At 32.6% G+C, this 25,476-nt stretch overlaps 1 protein-coding gene and 2 long non-coding RNA genes across 7 annotated transcripts; 1 reads left to right on the top strand and 2 right to left on the bottom strand.

Annotated features, from left to right (window-relative positions):
- Positions 1-2,003: 2,003 nt before the first annotated feature.
- Positions 2,004-25,468, top strand: LOC100746868 (acyl-CoA Delta(11) desaturase). Of its 4 annotated transcripts, none has more exons than XM_003492391.3 (6): positions 2,004-2,269; positions 20,200-20,423; positions 21,296-21,426; positions 21,865-22,070; positions 22,375-22,560; positions 22,737-23,261. In XM_003492391.3, the coding sequence occupies exons 2-6, from the start codon at positions 20,213-20,215 to the stop codon at positions 23,056-23,058; spliced, it is 1,056 nt and encodes a 351-aa protein (XP_003492439.1). In that variant the 5' UTR covers positions 2,004-2,269; positions 20,200-20,212; the 3' UTR covers positions 23,059-23,261. The 4 variants fall into 4 exon arrangements, with proteins under 4 accessions (XP_003492439.1, XP_012245517.1, XP_012245518.1 ...); XM_012390094.3 differs by lacking the exon at positions 2,004-2,269 and adding an exon at positions 9,332-9,396 and having other exon boundaries at positions 22,737-25,468; XM_012390095.2 differs by lacking the exon at positions 2,004-2,269 and adding an exon at positions 13,272-13,324.
- On the bottom strand, positions 4,180-18,671 carry LOC112213513. 2 transcript variants are annotated; one of them, XR_004462418.1, is made up of 5 exons: positions 18,659-18,671; positions 7,848-8,039; positions 7,574-7,764; positions 5,006-5,146; positions 4,180-4,668 (listed from the first exon to the last, which is right to left on the bottom strand). It is a non-coding gene; the product is annotated as an uncharacterized LOC112213513 (long non-coding RNA). The 2 variants fall into 2 exon arrangements; XR_004462417.1 differs by lacking the exon at positions 18,659-18,671 and having other exon boundaries at positions 7,848-9,190.
- LOC117152147 lies at positions 15,373-17,752 on the bottom strand. Its single transcript, XR_004462419.1, has 4 exons — positions 17,694-17,752; positions 16,091-16,190; positions 15,770-15,876; positions 15,373-15,453 (listed from the first exon to the last, which is right to left on the bottom strand). It is a non-coding gene; the product is annotated as an uncharacterized LOC117152147 (long non-coding RNA).
- Positions 25,469-25,476: the final 8 nt, after the last annotated feature.

Raw genomic sequence — 25,476 nt, forward strand, 5'->3', positions numbered from 1 at the left:
TTTGCTAGGCCCACCGCACACGTGTTCCGCGGACGCTCGTAGCCAGGATCACGTAGGCCCTTTTCGGCGAAGCTATTTATTTGAAGGACCCGATAACGCGTTGATGGAGCCGACAGCACCTCGGCTCTCGCGACATTGTCTATAGTTGGTTCGACGTTTCTTAGGCCCTTCTCCCCGATACTACATATAGTATACAAGATTAGAATTAAAGATGAGATATATAGCTGTACTATAAATTCTGTTTTTATTTCAACAAAAAATTTTTATTTCATTCCGCGGTGAAATGAATCAATATGTAATTATTATTAATTTTGTTATTGACTATGTTTTTAGTATTACTGCAAAACCTATACGTCTTTATCTACATGCTTTTATTAATTACAAAAATGATAGATTTATTTTTTCGTTGTTGTAGAAACATATTATACTATTACATAAAATTCACCATCGTTATTATGTAATTTTTATAAACTATTCCAAATAGCTCTTCCTATATTTCCCCTTCTATTCCCCAGCTATTCACCCTTCGATGATTCAAGTTCGACATAAAAGACGACAAAACTTATTACAATCACTTGCTTAAAATGATTCAACATATTTCCATTCGTGTTACGTTAAAGACATGCACAATTCCACGAAGATATCTGAATAAGAATTTATGGCTCCGCTTCGTGAAATGTTATGTGATTCGCGTGATCACGCATTGAACTTTGAATTTCAAATTAGATTCACTATGTAAATCTAAAAAAAATTAAGTAAGAAGCAAATGTTTACTGTGATTTTATTTCCCGATTTAAGCATAAGCATATGAACTTATAAAAATATTATAAATGTCATATCTTTTAAGATATTTTTCTCTGTTCGTATGCAATCCCAATTATTCATAGTTTGTATAAGGGAAGAACATATATATGTGTATTTATAATCTAATTGCATTTAGTTACATCTTAAATTCATTCTAAATCATTATAAAACAATTGAAACTATTACATATTATTAAGTATATTTCTTAAAAACTGTCGATAATTTTGTATTTTTTATGAATATGCGCAAGATATTTATGTACAGGTAAACAAAACATATTCAGTTAATTCATAAGTATATATTCTGTTATACGTCATAAAAAGGGCAAGTTAACCGACTGAAGGTAACGATTCTTCACAAATGAATTATTGCAAATGTTTGTAAATACTAGATTCATCTTTTTACGAGTAAGTATTCAGAGTGCTAACTAATAGAGACCGAAATATTTAAATCAATATTATGAATATTAAAGCTATATCGAAGATGATTAATATTAAAAATGTAAATAAATTACCACTACTTAATGCCAATGATAATCGCTATTAAGTAAGCTTACTATTACAGCGAGTAACATGACCTTAATAATAGTGTTAAAGAAATATTTTTATACTCTAACTTCTTACAATATAAAGGAGATTATAATAAATAAAATAGCTAGAAGGTTACTATAATTGAGTACTTAATGTTATCGAAATGTATTTAACATATTATTCCATTTATCTGTTCCCAAATTTTTAAATGAGAAATAGTAGCAATGGTACAAAATAAGAAGATATTTTTTCTAGACAATACAAAGGACTTACGTATATTTTAATTTTCTTTATTTACGCGTTCAGGATCATCAGCGTATCTATAAAAAAAAATCTATAAAAGAATCTAAAGAAAGAAATGGAACGTTTTGGACAAAGCCTTTAAATCTCATAACTTAATCGAAACCAAAAGACAAAAAAGGTTCGTACAAAAATATGTTTTATTTTTATTAACATAGAAGGATATGTACATATATTGAATACTGCGTAAAGAATTATGTACATTTGTATTTTCTTTGATACAGGTACATATATATATATATATATATATATATAGAATCACGCATACTTACGCATTTGCCGGTAAGATTACAGGATAAACGCGGGGAGGCGCCACTAGTTCTTTCGTCTAACGTTGAGCGCGCTTGTGCTTGTGTTTGTCGGCTATTTAGCTCTTGCCTCGTGTTGCCGGCGTTTCAGTCTTGCTTTGCTGTCAGATCGTTCAATTTCGAGACTGGAAATCCATTCGCGAGCGATAATAGTGCATCTCAAAGAGTCAATTTGAACGATTAGAAGAGAAAGAGCTTTGTGTAGCAGTAATTAATTTATAAAATCGTGTCACATCGACGACGTAAAGCGACAACATTCATCAAGTTGATTGAACGAGAAAGGTTAACCGGCGAATAATTCAACAAGGGTAGTAATAGAGCTAACAGGTATGTTTGCTTTACTGTTCTATCTTTTTCCATTGTTTGTCCCTTACATACGATCGTATATATTCGTCGTTAAGAATCTTCGAATTATTCCATTTAGTAAAATTAAAAATTTCGATCTTTCTGTAAGACGAGAGAAAAAAAGGAGGGAGAGAAGATAGTAAAATCAAAGTTTATAGGACAATCTCCTTCTTTCACGGTCATTTCTTATTCAACGTTCTTCGTTTGCGAATTGATAAAAGACTGGGATAATTCCGTTTGTGTTTCTCAATTCGGCAGACGGCCGGTCATCACATCATCGCGTGATCAGATCTTTCGTACGTTTGAGAATTTATCAGTGTTCCTGATGATGTAATAGCGTTATAGTGCGGCTGTATATGTTTCGCTGATCCGAAATAATTCGATTTTAAAACTATTTATGACTACAGTACGATATTTCTAGCAAATAAATCAAGATAGAAGAAACGTGTATAGATATATATACATGTGTATATAAATATAAAATTTGTATTTGTATATATAAAATCATCAAAACCTCATTCACAGTTTTAAAAATGCCCCATTGTAAACCAAGAAAATTTTGTTTCAAGTTCAAAATTACAAATAAGTCATTTCAATTCTGATATTTCTAGTGTTAACGGACGAACTAGGATAGCGTTAAATAATATACCGTTAATTTTAATTTTGCTGGCTCAATAATACCAGATTTGCGTATTGCCTATTTCACGTATATACATGTATACGACGTATAATAAGAAAATTTCTCCTTTCGCGTGAATCGTACCATGGCAATAGCAATAAAAAAACCTTAATTTAACATTAAAAGATTGACGAACACTGAGTGACAAACATTCAATTTTTTTCCCCCATGAAAGTTCGAATCGAAATTGAAAAAGAAAACTCGCGATTGCTTGATTCGGATGAGACAAGTAAATCACGTGTTTTTTTAAATAATATAACTTGAAAAAATAAACGACCGCAGGTAACGTAAGGTCATCCATCCAAGGTAAATTTCATTGACGCGTGTTAGATACGACAGCTTTAATTACGTTTCTGTGTATCTTGTCTACAATATAAAGTCTCAATATCACGTTTGTCGCAGTCTTTAATCGTTATGGCGTCTAAATAAATCACACGCGTTGTTTCTAGCGTTAAGTACTTTGTTTGAGTACATGCGAGTGATAAGATCTTTCGTATAATTAGTTGTAAACTATATTATCCTCTCTATATTATATATATTATCCTCTGTTGATTCTTTTGCGACTATAAACATCTTTTAAGTAATTTCTCTGTTATATATAACGAGTCAAATATTATAATGTTACGTTGACTTTAGTATTGAAATTACCAGATGTTTTATCGCTTGATATTGCCGTAAGTAATATAAGTCTGTTTTAGACTTCGCAGACAAAAATACAAATTTTTAACATTTCCTTCCTTCGATACGGTATGAGAACACGCACATGAGGCGACATTTCTTGAATTTCTAATTCGTATACGTTTCTAGTATGTTGCAATATATGCACATATATGTGATCCTAGTAACTTTAGGAAGGGCTACTACGGTCGCACGAACGTTCGCCTGAGAGTTATGAAGCGATAACAAAATTTACGATACCGCGCGACAAGTAGTAAAAATAGTTACGCTTTCCTTGTTCTATTTTATGTTTTTATTTAGATGTAAACCTGGCTACGTGCCTTTCTTCTTCCTTTTTTTGTTACTGTCTTTTCGTGGCATTGCTTACTATTTGAAACCTAAATATTTATCTATTCTTATCTGTATTTCTCGCGATCGCGGAGATGGGTTGTTTCGCATAACCTAAGCGATTCAAAATAAACTAGTACTTTTAATTCCGAGCGTGGTATAATATTTGATCTTTTATTTTACGTTCGCAATATCGATTTGTCGGAAATTTTCGAAGGGAAGATAATGCACTTTTTACAGTGCTTAGATAGTATAGATAGTGGTTGCAAGATAGCGTAAGATATTGTGAAAATAGTGATAGTAATCTCTTAGTAATAGTGATAGTAATTTCTTAAAAATTTCAGCCTCATTGTATATCTCGGTAGAATAACGTATATAAGATTAATTCAAATATTTTAAGTCAGTATAGGAATTATGAGATAGTAGACGAAATTTAATGTAATATATCTACATTCACGCCATAATTTCACCACTCAATGCCAAGGTTTTCTCATCGATCTCACAATATCCATAATTCTACACATATTTTTTTATCATTTTGGCATGCTCTATTTGTATGAAATATGCCAATGGCTTATGATTTATTCGAAACATGTTCAAGGTCATTGAATTCGAAGTACGAATTAGCAATTCTTTAACGAGGTTGAAGGATACAGTACGTGCCAATTGTCAGGCCAGCGTCTCAGCGGTGTCAAACCTGTTGAGCTGTTTGGAAACATTTCTTAGATTCGCTTGTTGTTGGCAAAGGTTGACCGTTGATATAAGTACATCTAATGTGTTTATTCCGCTTCTGCTTCGGGCAGCCAAGTATTTCTCTCAACGCATACCGTTACTAGGCCTACAAGTTTAAGAAAGTTGAGAGATGCGTACAACAATATTCATATTATAATTTAATCTCTCAAAAATTCGTTCAATTTTAACGAAATAAAACACTCTCTTTTTTATTTCATAACTTTATTACACTGATACTTACAAAATTACATAAGAACCTATTTTTTTTTTTTTTTTTTTTTAGAAAATCAGCGGTGTCAAACCTGTTGAGCTGTTTGGAAACATTTCTTAGATTCGCTTGTTGTTGGCAAAGGTTGACCGTTGATATAAGTACATCTAATGTGTTTATTCCGCTTCTGCTTCGGGCAGCCAAGTATTTCTCTCAACGCATACCGTTACTAGGCCTACAAGTTTAAGAAAGTTGAGAGATGCGTACAACAATATTCATATTATAATTTAATCTCTCAAAAATTCGTTCAATTTTAACGAAATAAAACACTCTCTTTTTTATTTCATAACTTTATTACACTGATACTTACAAAATTACATAAGAACCTATTTTTTTTTTTTTTTTTTTTTTAGAAAAGACGTTTCAATTTAATGAAATTCAAAGATGGATCTTAAGAGGCTGAAACAAATATTACTTTATGCTCTCGGTAAATTTACTCGTGAAAAATTTAACTCGGGTATTTTTATTACAAGTTATCTCACGGTTTTGAACCTGTTTTTCTGCGTGCAACAGTTCCTCATTTTCTGAGAGTGAAAGCTAAATTTATAATCTAGTTGAAAGTAGTTGCAATTTTTAAGACCAATGATATATTCGCGGCGCGTCGTTTACAATTTCATTCTTGATCAGATACGAGGATGTAATCGGCCACCGGAAACGTCGATTCGATTAAAGTCGATTAGTAGCAGCGGTTCGATCCAGCTCCTATATATTGCACTTCCGACGATAGAAAATATTTTTGTGCGTCAGTTATTTTACATGTCCTATCGTGCAAAAATCGAATAAGCTTTTATCAATAACAGATTTTCATGTTTGAAATTCTCACACTATTTCATAATTGTTGTTTATTTCCTCGGTTAGTTACATAACAAATATTAACATTATTTGACGCGTTATTTCAAAGTACATACATCATTTATATTGTTAAATATTGTATCAAAAACTTCTATTTAGATTTCTTAATTAGTACTGTATTGACAAATCTGCACACCGTATTGGACTAAAAGTGTAAAATTAATAATAATATATAATACATATTATAAAACACATATAAATAATATTAGATAATAATATTTTAATTATTATCTTCGATTTTCTATAACTAGAATGTTTCAGTTTTCAGGTGTTCTGTAATATATAGGTGTTAATTAGTTAAGGCTATATATCTTTGTAAACTTCAACGACCGCAATAATTCATTCAGTCGTGTTCATTTTGAGCCCCCTTTTAAGTTTAAAATAATCTCAATTTATTTACTATAAAATCTCGAAATTACTCCATATTATCCTAAGTATTTTACGAATTCTTCAAATTCTTCAATTGTTCGGAAAAGGAAGAAATAAAAATGAAGAATAATTTTTCCATAGCATAGCAGTACGTTTTATGTAACTTCGCAAATAATGAAAATTAATTTTTGAATTATAATATGGTGAGGCAGTATCATCATGCATGCACACATCAAATAAAAAATTATCATCAGCAGCTATCAGCATATTTCGCAAAGATAAACAGAAATATATTTACACGCGGTACGGTTAAAACGTGTACAACTCGCAACTACAACACATCTACAACACATGTACTAAAACAATATTCCTACAGATTCTCGGATTATATGAAAAAAACGGGATAATCTTTTTCCTAAGAATTTAATACACGCATTTCCATAAAATATAGAAATTCCGAATTAGAATTTCGTGCAATGTCACCTACGATTAATGTATTTAGTTAGGCAACTTTCTCCATGTAATTTTCGTGAACATCTGTAACATTTTTATCATAGTCATTACGATCGATATTAGTATTACGTGGTTTCAATACCACTGTTATGCTGGATTTTGTCGGATGTACGCAGGAAAGATTATGAGACCGTGGTTATACGTTATCAGAAGTGTGTCGTTCTAAATTGTAAACGATTACTTCCTGAATATAGTTGCGATAATATGCAAATATGTATGTGTGCGAGTGCCCCAACCTTGAACGTTAATTGCCCATTACGTTTTATTTAACATTGCTATAAAAAAGCGGCACCCTATGACATTTATTTGTCATTATCTTGTTTTAATGGACTAATGTTAAAGCTGCACGCTGAATTTACTGACCATATACATGATACAGTATTACACAAATATATAAAATGGCATGCAGCTATATATCATGCGGTAGTCTTTTTTTATGCTTCTTGAAGCTATTCAATTATTTATAAAGTCGAAGTAAATAATAGGAATACTGGAGGCTGTCGTTTTTAAACACCTATTAGACTAATTATTTTTAATGATCCAGTACTACGTGGATGTAGTTGTTTGACCCAATAATGCAATTCAAATTGTCAGAAATTCATATCTCACAGAGATTATCTCAAAATTACAAAATTATCAAATTCCTAAATTTCCAAGTTGCCGAATTTTTGAAGATTCGATAATTGTGCGTCGTATACTTCGCTCGGTAAATGTATTCGCGCGAATTCTCACGTCTCGCAACACCTTTCTCTTGTTATTTTACATCGGAAGTATCACAGCTCGGTATTTTCTTCCATTACGGCTCGCAATCAGCTCATTATACGACACAAAGAAACTGAAATCAGTTGAAAGTACGAGTCTACAATACCTCATAATGCTCGAACAACTTCTATTCACTTGACTGCCTCTTTAAACTCCTCTCGAACGTATTTCAAGTTGATTCAATCAACTATGCCCTCGGTTTGATCTCGGAAGTTCAATGACAAAATCGCAATGATGTAGCGAATAATAAAGGATGTATGTTTGCTTCATACACTCATTGACTCAATATTCATAACCCTGTAAATGATAATAGTTTGCATCGTGTTATTCGCATTATTACATCGCATTAAGGCACAATTTAAATATAGTGCGCAAATTACGCGTGAAATTTTGCAGCTATTCCACATAAGACAATTTGATCTTAAGTACGTGAGATCATCACCGGTGTTATTGCATTTGCGCCTTTCCTTGCTTCAACCGATGACGATTGACAATCTCATACGTGGACTTTAACTCTGAAATTCTGTGAAGGAAGAACTTTGAACATCGACGTAATGGACTTCGAACATTTTCTAAATGGACTCTCTGCAATTTCTCGATGAAAATGCAAATTGTTCGAAACGAGAATCTGTACATACATAAAATCTTCAAATATCAGGAACGATGAGTATTCATTTTTGCCATGTATGCAATTTAAATCGTGATCTACTATGCGTCAATCATATAACGATATATAAACTTGAACTTGCCGGGGGACAAGTTGATTCATATAACCAAGCCGTTGATATGATACGAGTGCTACCTATTTCTCCCTACCATCTGTGATTTTTCGTTCTGTTAATAGGAATTCGCGTTCGTATAAGAGAATTCCACCGAACATTTGCTCTTAAATACATAACAATGTTGTAATCAAAATTGTATTAATTGTAAATCATGAGAGTATTTCACGTAACACGTGTTCCTACTGTTTACATTTCAATGTTAGACGCTCATATAAGAGGATTGACGCTCGGCAATAATTTAGATAATATGAAATCAGCTAAAATATAGTAAATTAAAATCTACAATATCGTTCATGTAAATGGAGTACCACTGTAATTATAAACATCCGATATTTTACATAAAGTTATAATAAATCTTACTTAATTACTTTATGTCTGAATACGAGATTTGTACGATATGCTATATGCGTACGCATGTACTACATGCTGTGTGTACAGCATTATTCGCTTACAATCCCCGGTGTTATCTTACTTTGGCTCACTCTACTGCGAATACGTGATCGTGAATGAGACATAACAACATCCTACCTTCATAACATCGAGCTTTACGTTCTGTCCTATGGAATCCATATTCAGAGAGTCGACAATGTTTAAGAATTAGAAATTAATTACCGCGCAATTAACATTGATCTTTGCTTTTGGTATTGTTTCGATGGTACGCATCTCAACAATTTAATTGTAAGGTTGCATCATATTATACAGTACAGTACTTATACAGTTCCAAGTTTGCTTGGAACGTGCAATTCTAAAAAGTAGTGGGGACGTCGTTAATCAAAACTCGGGGTCACTTAAACGGGCAGTATTTATACGCATAGTTGAACTATCTAATAGATTTGATATAACGTTTCTGTTAAAATATTTTTCTTTAAAGAACGCGTAATTAGATCGACCACGTAATAACACTTTTCACTTTTCAAATTAATGTCTAGTCAACAAGTGAGTCACGTAATACGCGGACGAGGAAGCGAACGAAGCCTCGTGATTCTCTCGCACGCAGCATCTCGTGCTTCTCGTCATTCGTGTGTGACGTTCATTGCCTATACATTTATTACACCATATAGTGTGTACTCCGTTGTGCATTTGTTCAACGTTCGCGCATGCACGTTCATTGTTACTGGACATGGAGGGATAAACTTATTTACTACATGTACATATATATATTTTGAGCGTTAATTGAAATTTCATTGCTTTAATTTTTCCATTTTTTGATTTATGCGAATCATTTGTATCTCCAGATTAACCTTTGCCTTTCGACATACGACTTTAGCTCCAAGTTCAGAGTTTAGTTTAGCTATACACTTCTTCCCCTTGTAATTCCAATGTAATTTACATATCGTTAAAATTCATTCCCCTTCTCTATAGGACTACTGATGTTACGTGTGTTATCTATTAACATAACATTTTTGTTTGAAATTGGAGATTTTCAAGAACGATTAGAGAAATTAATTATGCATCGCAAAGGTCAAACATGTCGACCGCTATGACAGTCATCAATGTTCGATGACACAAAAGGTTAATTTACATGAAATGAACAGTCATGTTCCTAAAAAAATTTGCGATACGCTCAATGTTGGACGCGTAATAAAGCGACTAAACAGTTTATTTTTTGGTGGGGTATAGACAAATTTTTGTAAAGGAGAATTTTTTAAATTCTTTTTTTTAAATTCTTAGGTCTAAAACGTTAGAATATGCGAATTTCTTTGTCAAAAGGATACAAAATCGATATAGATAGAAGAGTTAACATTTTTACAAGCCTCTCGCAGTGTAACGAAGCTCCCAAAAACGCGGAAAGAATAAATTGATAGAATGTTTTGGTACGTGTATTTATTTTGTATCAACGATATAAATATGCAACTCTAACAATAATCGTACATCTTACGAATTTGGATAAAGACTTTATGGTACAGTTTAAAATATGAAATACACGAACATATAAACATAGTGAATATATGAATACCTACTTGATGTGTAATTATGCAAATACCAATATTGTTAATTCGTAGGAATTCGGTAAGAGTTTGTCATTTTAGTTATTAATACAATAAGATCCGTTCAATATTTGAAGCGACATGTAAATATACATATTTGTCGAACGTTTAAGATATCAAGTATGCATAGGCTAATTTAGTTTCAGATGAACTCCTATATTTTTCGTATACTTCCTAAATTGTGAAATATGTAATGTATGTATAAATGACTACAGTTTAATTTAAGTAGAAATATTAAAAGTTTTGCTAATATATGTATAGTTATAACTTTAATCTAAATATTATGTATAATAGTTGTGATAGTAATAGTAATAATAATAGTTTGAGTAGCATTTGAAATTAATTAGAAAGGGAGATCGTGTAAAAATTTCATAAATGTGCTTAACCACGCTTGAGGATTTTCCTTTTATTTGCATTTTATAGTTACGTTTTCCACGTTTTTTTAATCTTTATGCGTGCCTCTATGTCGTATAGTGTAACCCATATACCTGCGTAAATCTTACGTGTCATGCGCATTTCAACATTTCTGAAAGTTTCCTCCTTACTTATTTCGCATCTGCTTTTTCTCTAAATCGACTCAATTTTTTAATTATAGAAAATTGCGTTATTCGACGATCTCGTTAAGAGCAATCAGATTCTCGTAAATTGTTCAAATCAAGTTAATTATCAATTATTTTTCAAGTTGCACTAAAGTAGCGCTTTCTGATGTGACGAAGTTCTGCCATATGTGTTTTTGTTAGATCTGAAGCAAATCCAAAAAGTAAAATACATTGATTCTTATGCCCGCGCAAATTGCATACCAGTGCAAATATGCAGACACAATGCTAGCTATTGCTTTTGTCTCGGACATCGGATGAAGCGACGTGAAAGCGGGTCAAAACCACCTGCTATATATCGTCAGTTTGCTGCAAGAGGAACAATTTCGAGAATTAAAAATTTATTATTTTATGTAATGAAATTATATTATTTAAAAAAATACCATAGGTTCAAAAATTATTTTAATTCTGTAGCTCTTTTCTTAATAGTGAGTTATATGCATGGATAATATTTTATTAAAGACTTAAAACTTTAAAGTTAACTAAATTATAAGAAAAAAACTCTTTCATCGGTAAATAATCGAATAATTAATTATTTTTTATTTCAATTTTTTTATTTTGAATTGATTTGTAGAATAATTTATTTTTCTTATTTATATCACTTTTCTATCAAACCAAAGATGTGTATATATAGATATAGATATAGGTTTTGTTATATCCATTTGTATGTATTATAAAAATTTTATATTGAAATCCTCTTTCATTAATTTTTGTTTTCAAAAAATATATGTCTGATAATGAAAGTGAAAATATAGTAGGATAAAATTGATCTGGGAAAACTCAATCACCAATGAACGTATTAAGTCAATAAGTGAATAACAGAACACACGCTATTGGCACAACATTCTTTATAAGCGCGGCTATAAGACCTCATACAGATATCATTGAGTTGAATCTTCGCCAGAGTGTGAATTAAGGAACATAACGAAACCTGTACTGTGTATGAAGTTACGACAATTGTATCAACGTCACCAATTACGTTTTATAATTGCGCTAGTTGTTATGACAAATTGCACGCGATACGAAAGAAATTTATTTATCGATTATTTAAATATTTCGTATAAACGAAGTTTCTCAATTGTTGCTATTGAAATACATATTCGTGAAAAAAGCACAGGTTTGAGGGAAATATGTCTACAAAATAATATTTCATAAAGTTTCAGACTTTTTTATTTTTGTAATGTAGAATTATAGAAATATAAGTAATATTTGGTAATGGAAGTATAAAGAAAGATAAAGAAACAAATAATATATTTTATCCTGTTCACATATAAATTAAAAAGCAATTAGTCGAAGCAAAATCATTCTCCGAGTCAAAGGCATCAACTCAGATATCTGTGGGAATCTCGAATAAAACTACGGTTACGTGTTACGTGTTAACGATTTCTACACCTGCCAACCCAAACGCAAAACGTAATATATATAATTGTCAAGTGCCACACGCTGATATCGTAGATTAAATTACTTCCACTTAGAGAAATATTGTCGAATGCGAATACTAAATCCACATTATAATTTTTTTTCATTAATTTTTTTTTAATCTTTCTGGAGATTAATATCTCTGATATCTTTTATGAACATCGTGAGTTTTATTTACATATTCATGGTTTTAAAGTGTTAGTAGATAAAAATGTTTCATTATATAAAGAAAACAATTTTTTGAATTAACATCCATTTGCGAAATAACTCTACTAAGATTTAACATCTTACAGTTTCTGTCGACTATACGTGCGGCGTGTATTTATATCATCTTATGCGGTAACGAAATTGATCTATTCCAATCTCTCACTCTTTTAGCCATAATTTCCTTAGAACTCTTTCGTGTATACCCGAAATACTAGAGATCCTTCGTCTGAACGAATCTAAATCTTCTTATTTTCATGTTCAAGGTTGCTCTATGTAGGTTCATCGATTGAGCGTGTCTTCCGTACGATTCAGAGCGTGTTACGTTTGCATTCACCGTTCGAAAATCAGTCTTCCGATATAATTCGACTCGGTACGAACGGAGAATCAGTTTGTTCTCCCTTCTCCGGCTCTCGATTCATTTTTCTCGATTGTTCGGCCCGGTAAATTCACGTTTCCCCGTTCTCAAAGCGTATGGCGCTCACCTCACACGTATTCTGCCAACCACACAGACACGTGGCCGTTGCGGATTGCGAGTTCCACGAGGTATATGTATTCTAGTATACGGTGCAGGAACACGTCGATACTATTCTAGTGTGGTGCGCGACCAGCCGCACGTATTTCAACGAACACCATTCGCTGGTTTGAAGTGGCGAGAGCAGCAATGCGCAGCGTGATTGGCTCAGACCATCTCAGCTGAGCCGTAGTTCGAGGGGCGTCGCAACGTGTCTGATTTTAGGTGTCCCTCTATCAAGCAGAAACTCACTATTATCGAAGCGGTTCTGCACTTGTTGGCGTTTACCCTGCCTACACTACTTTATACTCTGCTGATGCTACTTGAATTTCCCGCGCAATTCAGAAAATCTTGGTAAACATTAATTCCTTTTTTACCTCCTTTCATGATCCTTATTGCTCGTTGCAATTCGAACGATTTACGATTGTTATTCGTTCATTCAGAAATTGGTTTCCTAGAACAGATACAAATATCATGGATGATTGAACGAAACATAACACTTATGTGTGTATAATGCGTATTTTTTATACTATGTATCTATTAGACGTTATTATGAAATGTAGGGTATTTAATCCTTTCTATAGACTCGATTTATATTTCATTCAATTTTTCTTAGGATTAACATTGTACTACTGCATTTGTAGCAATAGCTAATTTAATAATGTTTTCAATGACAACAGAAAATGGTAACAAAAAGAACTATGCATATACACATATCTACAAATGTTTTTCTAATATTGCTGGCGCATTTACGTAGTTTATAATTGAAATACAATTACATGTAAATCCGTTTTTTCCTTTCCTGGTTTTTATTTGTAACTTCAAATCAGACGAAGTTAATTCTAGCTTTTTATCATTTATATTTAATACAAGTAAATATTATCTGAAGTTTTATCATTGTCAGACATCGAATATTAATAGAGAGCAGTTTTGCGTCAGATTTTGCAACAAATCTAAGGAACAAAAGTCATCGATAACTCCATAATATATCTAGGTTTTAACTTTGCACACTTAGTGTTAAGACATATTCAGAATCACTTTAGATTAGATTACCAGTTCACGTGCTTGTGGTTTGATTCAAATATTTCTATAATTCGTATTTTTGCGAATTAAATGTGACAGTGTATAGTGTTACAAGGAGTGCGGTCACAGCTCTTACACATCTTAATCTTTTTAATGAGTTTTTGCACAATAGTAACGTTTGAAATGATAACAATACATAGGTCATGAATGAATCAAGCGTAGAGTTTAACGAATTGAAATTAATGATATTAATGAATAATTCATAAGATTTCTAAACTTTCAAGACTCTCAGTTATAAGTGTTATAAAATAACGAAAGATTTACGATAGGTGATATAAAAAATAACTATTTTATTTTAGTAAAGCCTTCTTTCGTATTTCTGGATATACAATATTTTGTGAAGGGATAAATATTAGTATATAAATAACTACGTTACGTAATTGGTGGTATTTAATGCAACCTTTACGCATAAATACCGTAGAGTTTTATACGTTACGAAAGAGTTAATATTAAAATTTTATTTTCTAACGTGAAACTGTGATTGTAACTGAAATGACAGTGGCGTGATCTGTACGATGCCAGCCGTACTGGTATGCAGTCTATTGCAAATTCGAATCCTATTTTCAAGACAATATCCTTTTTCATATATTTACCATTTATAAATTATCTTTAATATGAGAACTGTCCAAAATAACCAGTTGGTGAAATATTTGACAGATTTGTTATTTTTACGATACACATAGACTATTGTTGTTATTGTAAAAAGTAATTAATGTTAATTGTTATCGAGATAAAACCATGTCTGTGTATTTTTAACATGTCACTTCAATTACAATCATCTATGCGATGTTATAATATACTTACAGGTACGTACATTACATGTGTGTAGGTTGCTCCTAATATCGAATATTTTCTTTAGTAATATATAAAGAAACTTAGATGGTTGTAAATATACATTTTATTAATTTTTTACATGTTTTCATATATAGCATTATACAGGGTGGTTGGTGGTTGGTGGGGCGAAAAAAGAAGTCGAAAATATAGGACAAAAATTCTTTTTTTAATTTTTTTCCTTTTTTTTAATTTTTCCATCGAGACAACGATCTGCAGTGAGATCCGTTATAACGTACCACAGGTGCACCGAGCGAAAATTCAAAGTCGATTTTCTCGAAAACAAAGCCTCAAATGAAAAATTTTTATTCTATATTTTCGACTTCTTTTTTCGCGTAGAATCACCCCCTTTCCGCTTGCACCCCCAGTCACCAACCACCATGTATATTGAATTCTTGTCATATCTCCATTTATTCTTATTCCGTTTTTCTTTTATTCATTTATAACCAATATCAATTCATGAAGCTGGATATTATTAGCTTTAACTTTTCGAGCAGCAGGTACCAGTGGCTAATCAAATAATTAAAGTTACACGCGAGAACCTTTTCTTGCTAGGTCGAGGATAGACACTATGAATATAAAAGATAAAGAATCAACATTGACCGATCACGTACAATGGAAAATTGATAAAAAGTCAACAACGTTGTTGTATCTATCATTTGTTTCACTGATACTAGAATGATAATGTCTGAAAGATATATGTGATAAAATATTGAAAAATTATAAATATGTAATACTGTTGTGATAAATGGTATTGATCAAACGTGGGTTAGAATAGAACATGAATTTCTAAATATTTAGCCGCGCGTGTTCGTGCATTCATAAATAGTTTAAAAATGTATTCGTTCACGTTTCTATCCAATTCTACATAATTCGTATATTCACCTGTGTACGAACTTCTTTGACCGTTAAATTGATTGTCCATTTAATCATCATATCATCATATGACATCATTCGGTTATTTCATCAAGGTCTTATATAGTAGTCGGTATCTGCTTGTAAATAAGTCGAGAATAAATTATATCCATTCGACGAAGTGATCGATTGAAATTTTAGAACTATGACTATGTATATTTCGATATAGACAAAGTGTGTTGCATGTAAGCATAGAAAAGTATTTTATTAGACGAATTACGTAAATGCTATTAGCTTTATGTAATCACGCGATACGTTTGTTTGGTACGTAATCTCTCCTTATCTTCATACCATTAGAAAATCTCTATGACCCTTGATCACTATCGAATTAACGCACGAATAGTCTAATATCGATCGGTATCGTTGTCCTCCTTCCGGTCACTTTATTATTCTAAATAAAATAATGCTTATAAATAATGAAATAAAAAGTTAATTTATTTTATATGGTGAATTGTTATATAGTAGATTGTATATAGTAAAAAGTTAAACAAGAAGTGAAAAGATACAATAACTAAAATATTGTAATTATAACGCTCATAGCAAATTGTACGTTATCTGAGAAGAGTGTTAGATTCTAAAGAAGTCAAAGAATTCAATTTTCAATTTAATTGCGTTTCGACTGATGATTCCTTTAATTTGTGGCATATATATCATTTCTTATTAACAAATTGTTGACGAACATGGATAAATAATTTGTGTTATAACGCTGTCGCTATAAATGCAAACACGTTAACAGTTAATTATGTAATTGTCAGAGAAACAATATCGTAAGACGTAAATTATGTTACATGGATATGATACTGTTTTTTATGGCTTGGACAAAACATTATATTCTGAATGTATCAACCTTTTTCTTGTGAGGAATATACTTCCATAAATTGTACATTATAAATGAATTTATATAAATAATGATGTTATGATTCCGTCGCTAGTTATATATCACACATTGTGTAATATATAAATTGTTGCGATATTTTTTATCTGCGGGAAGGGTGAATTGCAATTTTACACATATTTTTATTTTCCACTGTGTAATTTTACACGAGGTCATTCAAAAATTCATTGTGATGAATGTACGAGATTATCAACGGTGACAAATCAGCCATTTTCCGACCCTTTAATTTCAGCCAATATAACGAACAGAATATGTATAATTGATAATTGGTTAATGTAACGTAAATGATTGACAATTGCCTATGACTTACGGATGTGACCTGCGAATCAAATTGAATAAAGAAATTCGATTACTGAATATGGAGATTCTTCGTTTCGTATGGATCATACATTTGACATTTAGCAATTGTATATGTATGCGTATTTAGGAATTATCAGTACACGTAGTATAACAGTAATACGAAGTTAATTTCACTTTCATGTACTGAACATCTTAAATTATGAACAAACGTCTCTTAATAAAAATTATAAAAAACCGGAAAAACTGTAATTGTTATGTTGAAATCTTGATTTTGTTGATAAAAATTGCAATATTCATCTATTCTTTATCTTCCGTTCTAGCATATCTCACTATATTTTATACCCAAAATTTTGCGTTTGCTGCTATAAAATCTCTAGTGAATTGTCCTTCGCTCTCCGTCCTAGCGATTCGACTTTCTATACATAAGATACGAAACGACATTCCATTCCGTAATCTCTATCATTTTCAACCCCATTTCATGGCACCCCATTCTCCGCTATATTTCTGCCTCCTATTCAGCAATTTCTTTTCAAAGCAAACAGACTTCTTTACTTTCTAAAAAACCCTGCAGCCACATCTCCGCCATTTCATTGCCGATGCTAACCCTATCCTTACACTCGCTCTCCTTTATACTCCCTCCCATAACGTTATCATTCAACATTTTCTGTCTTCTATAGCAACACTTTTACTCTCTCGTACCTTCATAACCTCCATTCTCTGTCTTTCTCTCTCCGAACTTTTTTTCTCAACTCCCTCAAACCTTCGTTCCTACCCCAACTTGTTCAACTGAACTTGTGTCAAGGTTCTGGACAACGTACGTTCTAGTCGATTTTATGGTCTTTGATAAGGATCAACGGATCCTAGGAAAGAATTTCGACCAACGAAACTCCGTCGCGAGGAAGATGTACATATTTCGGTGGTGTCGCGTCGGTACGCAGTACGGACGAGCCTGCGTGCCAAGGAGGGCGCGCGTCTCGCGATCTAGCCTTCAGTCGATAGACGACCACGCTCGGGCATCGACGAAATATTTCATTCTCCTTTTCTACCCCAGTAGCATATTTTCCATTGACTCGGTCTACTGCCACCACCTCTTCCACCCCTTTGCTGTCGCTGGACCCGTAGTGGAGGTTACAGGTGTTGCCAAACGGGCGTCTGGCAGCTGTTGTCCCTGAATATATGTATAGACGTTACGGGTCGACGACTGTGATAAACCCGTGATAACAGTGAAAGTGGCGATTCTTGAGGACGATTTAAATACGATCTAAGGTTCATTAAACATATCTAGGTAAAAGACAGAGTGAATTTTCGAACTGTAAAATATTAACGGTGGACACTTTCGTTTGAATTTTGAATGCGAGACGTTATTAGCAAAAGGAAATGGTAAAAGAATTAGTTAATCGTAGGATTAAATCGTTGATTCATGGACGAATAGAGTCGCAGGTGATGGATTGAATTTGTAAGGTTGGTCGGGGAAGCTGTTTTCACTGCTGGTGTTATCGATTTCGTCGGGATGTCCTGTTTTGACGGGACGAAGGGATGGTTGTTCGGTTTCATGTCGGGAAATATTTCGCAACGTTTGCACAAGATTCCATGTATGAGGATCTAGAATGTACTTAGGCGACACATCTGTGAACCGATGAACAGGTATGGTTTTTTGTTATTACGGAGAAAGGAGGTTCGGTGAGTGTTAGAATTTTTTTTCCTTCGGTTCTCTTATTCTTTGCTCTCTTGTGTTTTCTTCGACGTTCTCTGCGTTTCCTGCGGCACACTTTTGTGTTTCCAAGGATAAGAATTCTAGTAAATTTCTTAGTTAGTTATTTTATTTTTCAGGTGACTGGAGAGTTATTATTTGATATTTCTTTCGTTCGTGTCATTTTGTCGTTAATTGAGCGACCATATTGTAATGAGTTTGTTGTATTTCATGTCATTTCGTATTATGACATTCTTAATAAATGTATATTAGTTTATCGAAACAAGTAGAAGTGTGACCTTTCTATTACAACATTCAATTGCCATTTTGAATAAAGAATGAAATATTTTAGTGTTCAGTTGAATACAATTGAAGTTAATGCATGTCAGTTTATTAGAAAAAAGTTCGATTCATAATCGTTTTATGGGACAATTTTCTGTTTTACGAAAAGATATAAATATCGTTGAATAAAAAATTTTCATTATATCATCGTTTCAATTACTGGAATAAAAAGATTTACAGAGTAATTTAATTGATACCCTTATATCGAAGAAATACCTAAGGGGTCACATATGTTAATAAATTGATTCGAAGATTGCCCTGTTGTGTAATACTTGCACGATGATCATCAGCTTTACCAACACGTTCAAAGAACTGTGCCGATGAATTAATAACTGATTAATGTTCGAGTTTCTCAATAAAGTACCATTTTATTATTGTGAATTATTAATTAATATTGGTGAACTTGCCATATATATTCCACGCTATCGTATCGGTATTTTTCAGTTTTTGGTAATTCTGATTAACCGAGAGTAACATTGATACACATATATCGTTGTAAGATAGCAGAAAAGGAAACAGAAAATCATTATAGTTGAGCCTTCCTTAGAATTTAACATGCGTTATTCATATCTTTTAAGATGTTTCAACATTTTAACGTTCAATGTTCAACAACCAATTCCTTTTATATTTTATTCACTGCCTCATAATTAGAATGAAATACAATGATATGCACAATATCGCAATAGAACATTATAATAGAACATATTATGTAATAGCTTATACATACGTAGTTGAATTTGAATATGTGTCAGGGAAGTTTTTCCAAACAGTGTTTTTTATGTCGCATTATTAAGCTGCAAAAGGGAAAGAATCTCCATTGTAAATAATCCCGTGTAAATAATAATTCCATTCTGCGCAAGAAATGTATACTTAATGTTGCACTTTTTTCATTTCAATTCCAATGATTCATTTCTCATATACATATATCATGCGTCACATATTTGTGTATACCTACGTTGACGTCAATTCTTTCGATTGCGCCGAGTTAAAATGTATAAAAACATAACAGGATTTGATTAGTATTTATGCATTCATTATAACGTAATACTATTACGAAGTTGAAATATTAAATTATGTAGATAAATTTGCGCTCTTTATTAATATCCATGTGAATTTCTTGTAGCTTTGTACGAATTGTTTCGGTAATTCTAATACACTGTTTTCCCTTTTTAGGAAGAAAGGAGGAATGGCGCCGAATATAACGAGTAGCCCGACAGGTGTACTCTTTGAGGGTGAAACTCTGGAGGAGAGCTCAAGGGTGATCGACGCGCCTAAAACGAAATACAAGAGACAGATCGTTTGGAGGAATGTGATTATTTTCACGTATCTTCATATAAGCGCCGTCTATGGACTGTACCTCGCTCTTACATCGGCAAAATGGGCCACACTATTATTCAGTGAGTGAAAGTGTGAAAATATTTTTTGTCCATTATCTAATACTAATATTTATAATATCTTGTAACCAGAATTGTATCTTGTAACTGTAGGATTGACCTGTTATAAGTCAACAACCGATCCGTTCAGCTTATCTCTTCACCCTCTTTCATCTTATTGTACCATTACGGAAACATTCTATTGAACTCAACTATTTTTAACTATATTTTGAAAAAGAATTCTCTTAATTACCTGTAAATTCGTGACAACTTCTGTGGAATTGTCTAGACCCAGTTATATTGTCTATGCGATAAAATGACCTCGTAAAATGGCATCGTACCAAATTTGAGTTCAGAAATCGTACGTTCGATGGGTTGTATGCCAACGAAACCAAAGCTTGTACGAATAAGTTAGTCAGCGTTAATTAATTATTCGAAAGAGGAAGGTAGGAAGTAATAATATGCTTTAACGAGACGTTAAATTGCACACACATGTTGACATGTTGACGTACTCAGATTTCCTTGTTTGTTCTAGAAAAATTCTTTCTGGATTGTTGTTCACTCTGATAATAATTATTATTATCGTGATAGAGTTGATATTATAAACGTAATTATCAATAGATTGTAAAATAACAATTAATTTTTTACTTCATTCCCTTTTATCCTTGATTTTCTTTAACAAGATTTTTTCTTCGCTTTGAAAAAGTTTTAATTATTGAACAATCGTAAATACAATGTAGTAAACATGTTGATAAAATTTTTGTCGTACTTAATGAAACTTACATAACCCAGTTTATAAACGGTCAATTCTAGTACGTTCTTTCATAAGATTCAATGATTCCTATGTATCGATACGATCAAGATCAGTATCCTTAACGTTCGTTTTTGTTTTGCAGCGATCTTCTTGCATGTATACAGTGCTTTGGGAATTACAGCTGGTGCTCACAGATTATGGGCACACAGATCTTACAAAGCGAAATGGCCGTTGCAGTTGTTCCTGATGATTGGCAACACAGTAGCCTTCCAAGTAAGCAATCGATCGAGTAATTACTGAACGATGAACCGTATGATGACCTCGCTACATGATAAGACTGGGAAAGAAAAGAGAAAACAAATTATTGTCCAGACGGCTTTTAAATCATTTTAATACGAACTGTATTGTATCTAGTGGATGAAATTATGGAATCTCTGGAAGTAGATATGACAACATTGAGAGATAAAAAAATATTTGAGTCATTGGATTGTTCGAAAAGTTCTACTAGAAGTACAGGCTCTTAGAGTATTCGATTTCTCTAAGTTGAAATCAAACGTAAACGAGATCTCTAATTCTTTAATATATCAAAGATCAAGTAGCGATACTTCCCCTAATGCCCGACTCTTGGTGCAACTAGAAATGGTTCAGAGTAAATAGATTTTTGTTTTCAAGTTATTCTTTTTTTTTTTCTAATACGTTTATCCTCGATAGGATGCGGCAATCGATTGGGCCAGAGATCACAGACTTCACCATAAATACAGCGAGACGAACGCAGACCCTCATAACGCAAAGAGGGGATTCTTCTTCGCGCATGTTGGTTGGTTGCTGTGTAGGAAACATCCGGACATCCGCGCGAAAGGCAAAGGAATTGATCTCAGTGATCTGAAGAACAATCCTATACTGAGTTTCCAGAAAAAGTGAGTGCCCTTTATCGATTCCCCTTGCGATCCACTGAAATGGAAAATTTGATCTTCTTTCTACGTTCAGTATTAAATTAGAAGATTTTTAAGAATCGATTCGAAACATTCAGGAAAGTTGATCACTATGGCAGAAGATTGTAGTTGTAGATTGTTACAGTATTTTTAACTAGAATGGAGTGATCTTGAGTTCTATTTTTAGATAATTTTATTAAAATATATTTTATATACGGAATAAATATAAATAAAAATAAACAAATAAAGGAAGATAAGGTTTCTAATGCGTTGTACAATGTGTCTACAGATATTACGCGATTCTGATGCCTCTACTGTGTTTTATTGTACCGACTATAATTCCTGTCTACTGCTGGAACGAGACTTGGGGAAACGGTTACTTCGTCCCTACTGTTTTGCGCTACGTCTATACGCTGAATATGACTTGGTTGGTCAACTCTGCGGCCCATATGTTTGGAAACAAACCATATGACAAGTTAGTATTATTTGTCATAGTTTTGGTTCTATTTATCGAGTTAGTCGGTTTCGAAAGAAACAGAACTTGTCGTATATTTCGCGTTAAAAAAAAAACCATCGACAAAAATCTCTAATTTTCTAATAAGCTGTATTAAAAAAACTGTAATGGAAGAGGAATTAAATGATATTTTTTAGGTATATCAACCCCGTGGAAAATAAAATGGTAGCCATAACGGCGTTAGGTGAGGGTTGGCACAACTATCATCACGTATTTCCATGGGACTACAAAACGGCAGAATTGGGCAATTACAAAGTTAACATAACAACGTTATTCATTGACGCCTGCTCAAAACTTGGTCTCGCGTACGATATGAAGATAGTACCTCAAGATCTGGTGCGGAAACGAGTAGAGAGAACCGGCGACGGAAGCCATAACGTGTGGGGTTGGGGTGACAAAGATCAGACGCAACAAGATAGAGATGTGACAATGGTGGTGAATCTGAAGAAAGATCATTAACGGACACAAATATTGTGCTAGGCTGATCGTTTTCTCAATAGAAAATAGTAAACGACAGCCTACTTCTTTGTACAGTTCTTTACGGAAGGGGTGGTATATAAGTTATCCGGTAATCAATTGAAATATTTTGGGATAGCTCTTAATATTCTTAGTTATCCGGTTATATTAGCATCAGTTATATCCAATTTTTCCGATATTGGTTTACAATAAAGGATAAAATATTGTATATTGTTTCGTTGCGTGTTTCCGCCAAGATTGATATTCGCCCCAAGTGTACAAAAGTACGCGTTACTATCGAACAAAGATCTTTATTCTATTTTATTAGTCTTATGTTATTGTAATGTAATCTTAAAATAATAGTTAACGTACTTTGAATATCAATTTCTACAAAATAAAAAATATTTATATCTTGATTGACGGCGTAGGCTGTCTTGCGGATTACTGATCGCGGCCGATATTATGGTTACGTGAACTCTAAGTGTCTTCAGTGATTATGGGTGAAAATCGATACTTCGGTTAGACACTTTAACGACGTCCTAGATCGTAACGATAGACTCGCAGGCGACGATAGTTTAAAACTATATATATATATATAATATATATATATAACTATATATATATAACTATATATATATATATACACCAAACTTCGAAGAACATTGATGCTTGTAATAGCTGGTGAAACTGTTCCATAGGATTTATGGATACTGAATTAAATTTCTGTTCTTGAGCTCTCTATCCGATGGCAGTGTGGATTCTGTTCTTAGGAGGCTTCTTTGCTGTCTTTGTCTTTTATTTATTTCATATTAATAGTCGATATCAGAGCTGCGAAGGATAAAAGGAGATAAATATGAATGTTTTTAGCATGTTTAATGAGAAAAAAATGTTATGTTAACGCGAATTATTATAGCGACCACATAATTAGGACGCGTTAAACGTATTCTCATAAAGAACCAAGTGAATCGAGAGAAATTCGTCGAGGATTTTATGCTTTATGATAATATGCCTCTTTAGCCGTTTTAATGCTATAAATCATTCGTTCTTTCAAAAATTGAAAATTTTTCGTAACTCTGATTCGTACGGTTTCACTATTGTTTTTCACCTTACACATTTCCGTTTTCCCTTTTATGATCGTTCCTTAATCCTTTCAAGATGCTTGCTCTCATCCTACTTATATAATAGCATGCTATTTTTGTAATAAAAATTCTATCTTTCGTTTCTACTTTCTCTTTCCTGTCTTTCTCTTTATTTTTATTTGGAAATTTAATTACAATACAACTTAAATTATTTAGTAGCGATGTTTGAGTCATTTATGGGAACACTGGAATTTAATATACTGCGTTTCCTTTTCCTCTCTTTCGACTCGTTATTGGGTCGAATTTAACCTTAGAAAGCGGAAACTAGAAGAAGAATGTAAAAAAATATAGCTTTAGTTGATCTTTCTTCGAATATTTTCTTTTTTCTTCTTTTATATTTACTTTTTTTATTACTGAATACAACATTAATTATCTTCATCGATTATCACTGATATGATCCTAAATATTTTTCTATGCGTATGGTAGGAAGCAATGTTCTTTTCGTTTTTGGAAATTGACATTATAATTTGTGATATGTAGAATTGCAGAAGATAGTACAATACATTTCTTCAATTAAAGATGTTTAAAAAATAGAAGAAGCGTCACGCTTTCTCGGGTTAAAGACTAAGAAAGATAGAAGAAACAGAATATGATATCTTCCTAATTTGTTCTCTCTTCCTAATAAGAAGTGAGCGCGTAAAAAACACAATAATATTTGTACTCGACGACACTATTTGAAAAAACACATTAGAAAGCGTGATTGTAAAAAGAAGAAGAAAAAACCGAACGAAACTAAGATGATGTCGATCAATACGAAGACCTCTGGTACCTTTAAGAAAAGCACGCCGTGCTCTGCAACGATTTGCACGTGTATATTTGTAAAATTATTTGCATAGTCGACATAGTCGATTGCAAGAAAGATTGTAAAGAAAGTGAAAAAAACATTGTACGCTTAATGTAAATGTAAACGACTGTCAGTTTTCTACTTGAACCTCTTATTTCGAATATTTTTTGTTATCGTGCGGGCGCTTGTGAAATTTGTTGATATATTTAATATTTGCTTTTCTAAGAGACATTCCATCCTTGATAAAATATCCTTCCCCGTGTAAAGAATTGAAAAATTAGCTAAACAAATTCTCAGGCAAGGGTCTCCTTCGTTATCTTCAGAACTTCATTAAAAAAAGGAACAGTAGGCAGCAAAATTCTTTCTACGTTCAAACATATGGTGAATCTCTCTTTGCTAAAAGTGTCTTAGAACATTAATTTCGAAGTACCACTACAAGAAACAAAATCCTTTCTCTTCGTTGATTTGTTAAAAAAAAAAAAAAAAAAAAGGACATTT

Source organism: Bombus impatiens, unplaced genomic scaffold (genome assembly GCF_000188095.3).
Source record: "Bombus impatiens unplaced genomic scaffold, BIMP_2.2 scf_0724, whole genome shotgun sequence".
NCBI classification, from domain to species: domain Eukaryota; kingdom Metazoa; phylum Arthropoda; class Insecta; order Hymenoptera; family Apidae; genus Bombus; species Bombus impatiens.